General features: G+C 50.3%; 1 protein-coding gene across 1 annotated transcript in view; it reads right to left on the bottom strand.

Annotated features, from left to right (window-relative positions):
• Nucleotides 1-2304: 2304 nt before the first annotated feature.
• Nucleotides 2305-4525, bottom strand: part of KIF7 (kinesin family member 7) — a 30688-nt gene continuing 28467 nt past the window's right edge. The window contains exons 16-18 of the mRNA XM_056866114.1: nt 4223-4421; nt 3447-3581; nt 2305-2657 (exon numbers count right to left, since the gene is read on the bottom strand). Of these exons, the coding sequence (XP_056722092.1) occupies nt 2305-2657; nt 3447-3581; nt 4223-4421 (687 nt within the window). The remainder of the gene's footprint in view (nt 2658-3446; nt 3582-4222; nt 4422-4525) is intronic.

Below are 4525 nucleotides of genomic sequence, written 5' to 3'. Positions count from 1 at the left end.
ACTTTGGTCCAAGACTGTAAGAACTCTTTGAGCCAGATAACGAAAGTCGGTTTTGAACTACGTTGGTTTAAAAATAAAAACCCAGGTATCACAGGTCCTAGCAGAGGCATCTCTTGCTAAAGAGGCTGCATCTCGCCACTCGAATCTGCCTCCGGTAAGCTCCTTCATTCCCTCAGCCAGGAAGGGAAAAAAGGATGAACGGGAGCCAGCAATGGGGGGGAAAGCTTATCCTGGGCTCTGACTGAACGTGGCAGCAGGCCGCCATATGGACCCTCCTCCTTTCAGCAGCCAAAAGGAAGTAAAATACTGGGATGGTGAACTTGGACCACTTTTAAATAATTCTTTTGTAAAATAAATTTGATGAGCTTGTTGTGATGGTGCTGAAATTCTGGGTGTGCTGAAGACGAGGGAACCCAGAGGCCAGCCAGAAGTCCATAATTTAATAACTTCCTTGTGCGTGGCCCTGGTTAGTATTTGGATGGGAGACCAGCAAGGAATTCCAGGGTTGCTATGCAGAGGAAGGCACTGGCAAACCACCTCTGTTAGTCTCTTGCCATGAAAACCCCAAAAGGGGTCGCCATAGGTCGGCTGCGACTTGACGGCACTTTACACACACACACACACACTTGTGTGTGAGTTAAACGTGTGCAGCCCAGCTCCAGAGTTCTGGACGGTTGGTTTAGAAGCCGAAGCCTACTTCATATAAATTATCCGTGCTCTGCCATTTTTATTTGGGAGCCCCGTGGCGCAGAGCGGTAAGCTGCAGCAGTACCGCAGTCCAAGCTCTGCTCATGACCTGAGTTCGATCCCGACGGAAGTCGGTTTCAGGTAGCCGGCTCAAGGTCCACTCAGCCTTCCATCCTTCCGAGGTTGGTAAAATGAGGACCCAGCTTGCTGGGGATAAAGGGAAGATGACTGGGGAAGGCACTGGCAAACCACCCCGTAAACAAAAGTCTGCCTAGGAAACGTCGGGATGTGATGTCACCCCATGGGTCAGGAATGACCCGGTGCTTGCACAGGGGACCTTTACTTTTAATTGACCACCACGCAATGGCTTACAAAAAGGTTGCTCGTTTATTAAAAAGTTGCAGTATAAAATGTTTGATATACACATTTCCCCTCCGTCACTTTAGGCAGCAAATCAGTGACTGTCCCCCCGCCTCCCTAAATAAATCGTCATCCTTTATTGCTCATCGACAGAGTCTTAAGCGTTTAAGCATAAATAAAGAAGGAAGTCTTGAGCCAGGGGCAGTGGTCTTTCCCAATTCTGGCAGCTCCCCACAGGAGACAAGGCTCCCCTTATAAAACAAAAGGCACAAGACTGTTTCCTTTTTTACTTCCTCTGTGCCTCAGAAGCACCAAAATACGAAGCCTTTTACACGTCTCTGTGTTTCCGGAGCTTGGCATCAGCTTGCCGTGTTGTCTCGGCTTCGATCCTGCCCTTTGAAATTGGTTCTGTCGGTCTTGCAACATTGCGCTGTTTGCACGAGTCGATTTGGGTCGGGTTTGCGGTGGATTCTCGGGGTGTCTGTAAGCTTGGATTCTCAGCTTTGACATTTGCTTGGATTCTCAGGATGTACATTCGTTGCATTAGGCTTGCCACGTTGCCCCCGTGCTTCGGCTGGGGTTCTCTGGATCTGCATAGGTTGTCTGCTTGGAGATGGTTTTGGCCAGTGGTTGCTTTGCTTGCTATTCTTCGCCCTGGAGAAAGCATGGGATTCCCCCCCCATAGGAAACAGTGGTGGATATCTGGGGGTGCCTTGTTCAGGGGCCCGTAAAATTGGACTTCTTGGTCCAATTCACTTGAAATGTGGGCACCACCAGCTCCCTTGCAATTTTCGTGCCACTTGCTCAAAAAAACAGCCCCTCCAGCCCTCAGGAAAGATTCCCCATAGGGAATAATGGTGATGATAACTTGACGGCACTATAACCACACATGCACACTGAGAAAAAAATCGATCTGAATACCAAAGCGGTATTTGGAACTCGGATGACGGGGAATACTGATTTTTTTTGGAGGGGCTCCCCGATATCTGAATCTGAAAAATACCAAAAAAAATTTGAGATGTACATCTAGCATTGCCAACCTCCAGGTGGTGGCTGGAGATCTCCCTCTTATTACAACTGATCTGCAGGCAGAGATCAGCTTCCCTGGAGAAAATGGCTGCTTTGGCAATTGGACTCCATGGCATTGAAGTCCCTCCCCTCCCCAAACCCTGCCCTCCTCAAGCTCCGCCCCCAAAACCTCCAGGTATTTCCCAACCTGGAGCTGGGAACCCTGCGCACATCTCTAGAAGGAATGGCCTAGAGTGGATTTTTCCTGACGTCTATGATTGCGGGGCAATACAGTCCAGGAAAAACATTCAGGGCCCCTCTGTACGACTCTTTGCGGGATTTCAGAACAGGAGCCAAGCTTAAGGGAGGGGATGCTTCCTTTGCCTGGCCAGATCGGAGCAGGAACTCGGCATCTTTCTGGTGAAGATCTTCTGGCATCGGTATGTTGGCAGCGGACTGGGAAGAGCGCCTCCACGTGGATGGTAAAGGTGTGTGCACCACGTCCCTGAGCTTCTCCCCTGCTTCCAGCACGCCGTTGGTGCTGAAGTTGTCTTGCATCCGAAGTGAAGCAGGTCTGTCCCCAGCTGCGTTTCGTTCCATTCCTATAAGAGAAAAGAGGGAAGTATTTCATGGTATGAACCTTCTGACCTCTTTCGAATAAGGCTGAATTCCCAATATGAAGGGGTGCTGCAGATTTGCACAACTGCGACCTCTTAGTATATGTGTGTGTTAATAGCCGTCATGTTGCTTCCAACTCATGGCAACTCTATGAAACAATGTCCTCCTAAACATCCTATCCTTAACAGCCTTGCTCAGGTCTTGCAAACTGAGGGCCGCGTCTTCCTTTATAGTCAATCAATCTCATGTTGGGTCTTCCTCTTTTCCTGCTGCTTTTCCTAGCATTGTTGTCTGAATAGGGAGAACAGGAAATCATTCAATTGCCGTCAATTCAAACATTACTACCAAATAGCTTTCACCTCCTTATACTTGAAAGCCTATTTCTAGCCTCCCTTGCTGCAGTTTATATGGCTATGAAGGAGCTAAATTGACATTCTGGATTGAGATGGAAGCAATCAGGGAATAGGATTTCATCATTTTCGCAGCTAGTTTGCAATCACTATCCCTTCCCCTCCCCACAACAGTCACCTTGTGAGGAAGGGGGGGCTGAGGGAGTTTTGAGAGAGCTGTGACTGGCCCAAGGTCAACCAGCAAGCTTCATGTGGAGGAGTGGAGAATCCAACCCGGTTCTCCAGATTAGAGTCTGCAGCTCATTGGGAGGAGTGGGGGAATCAAACCCGGTTCTCCAGATTAGAGGCCGCCGCTCATGTGGAGGAACGGTAATCATACAAAGACTTCGCTGCTTCTGCAGCTATCCTTTAACTGGCCTTGGCCTCCCAGGTGGCTCGTGCTCAGCTTCTGGGTCAGTTCTTGGTTCACCCACAGAGTGTGGGCCAATTCCTTCTCCAGGGCTTGGATCCTTCCTTGGAACTGAAGCCTGCTGGTTGCCTGCCTTTCTTCCACGTGCTCTGTTAGAAATACAAACCAGGAAGAAGAGTTTTTTATATATATGCTGAGAGCCCCATGGCGCAGAATGGTAAGCTCTGCTCATGACCTGAGTTCGATCCCGACAGAAGTTGGTTTCAGGTAGCCGGCTCAAGGTTGACTCAGCCTTCTATCCTTCCAAGGTCGGTCAAATGATTATCCAGCTTGCTGGGGGTAAAGTGTAGATGACTGGGGAAGGCAATGGCAAACCTCCCCGTGAACAGAGTCTGACTAACAAACGTCGGGATTTGACATCACCCCATAGTTAGTAACGACCTGGTGCTTGCACAGGGGGACTACCTTTACCTTTACTGCTCTACCATTTAAGAAAGAATCAAACCGGCTTACAAGCACCTTCCCCGCCTCCCCACAACAGACACCCTGTGAGGTAGGTGGGCCTGAGAGAGTGTGACTAGCCCAAGGTCACCCATCTGGCTTCGTGTGGAGGAGCAGGGAAACCAACCCAGTTCACCAGATTAGCCTCCACCGCTCAGGTGGAGGAGAGGGGAATCAAACCTGGTTCTCCAGATCACAGTCCGCCGTCCAAACCACCGCTCTTAACCACTACACCACGCGGGTGCAGGCGAGCAACGAAGCGGGCCCCCGCGAAAGCTCTGTCGCTCACCCTGGCTTTGCTGGAGCAGGAGCTGGATGTTCTGCTCGTGCTCCTTCTGCTGCAAGGTCAGCTGGCGGTCCGTCTCCAAGCGCTGGCGCTCCAAGGCCACTTCCAGCCAGAGCACCAGCCGCTGCTGCTCCTCCAGCTGCATCTCCAGCTCCGAGAAGGCGATGTGTTGCTTGTGCTGATCCTCTCGGAGGGTCACCACCTGGCCGGAGCAAGGAATGCAAAAAAATAAATAAATAAAAAGAGTTGGTTTTTACACCCCGCTTTTTCTCTACCTCGAAGGAGTCTCAAAGCAGCTTACAATTG

This window comes from Euleptes europaea, chromosome 20 (genome assembly GCF_029931775.1).
Source record: "Euleptes europaea isolate rEulEur1 chromosome 20, rEulEur1.hap1, whole genome shotgun sequence".
NCBI classification, from domain to species: Eukaryota; Metazoa; Chordata; class Lepidosauria; order Squamata; family Sphaerodactylidae; genus Euleptes; species Euleptes europaea.
This window is presented reverse-complemented; position numbering and strand designations above follow the sequence as displayed.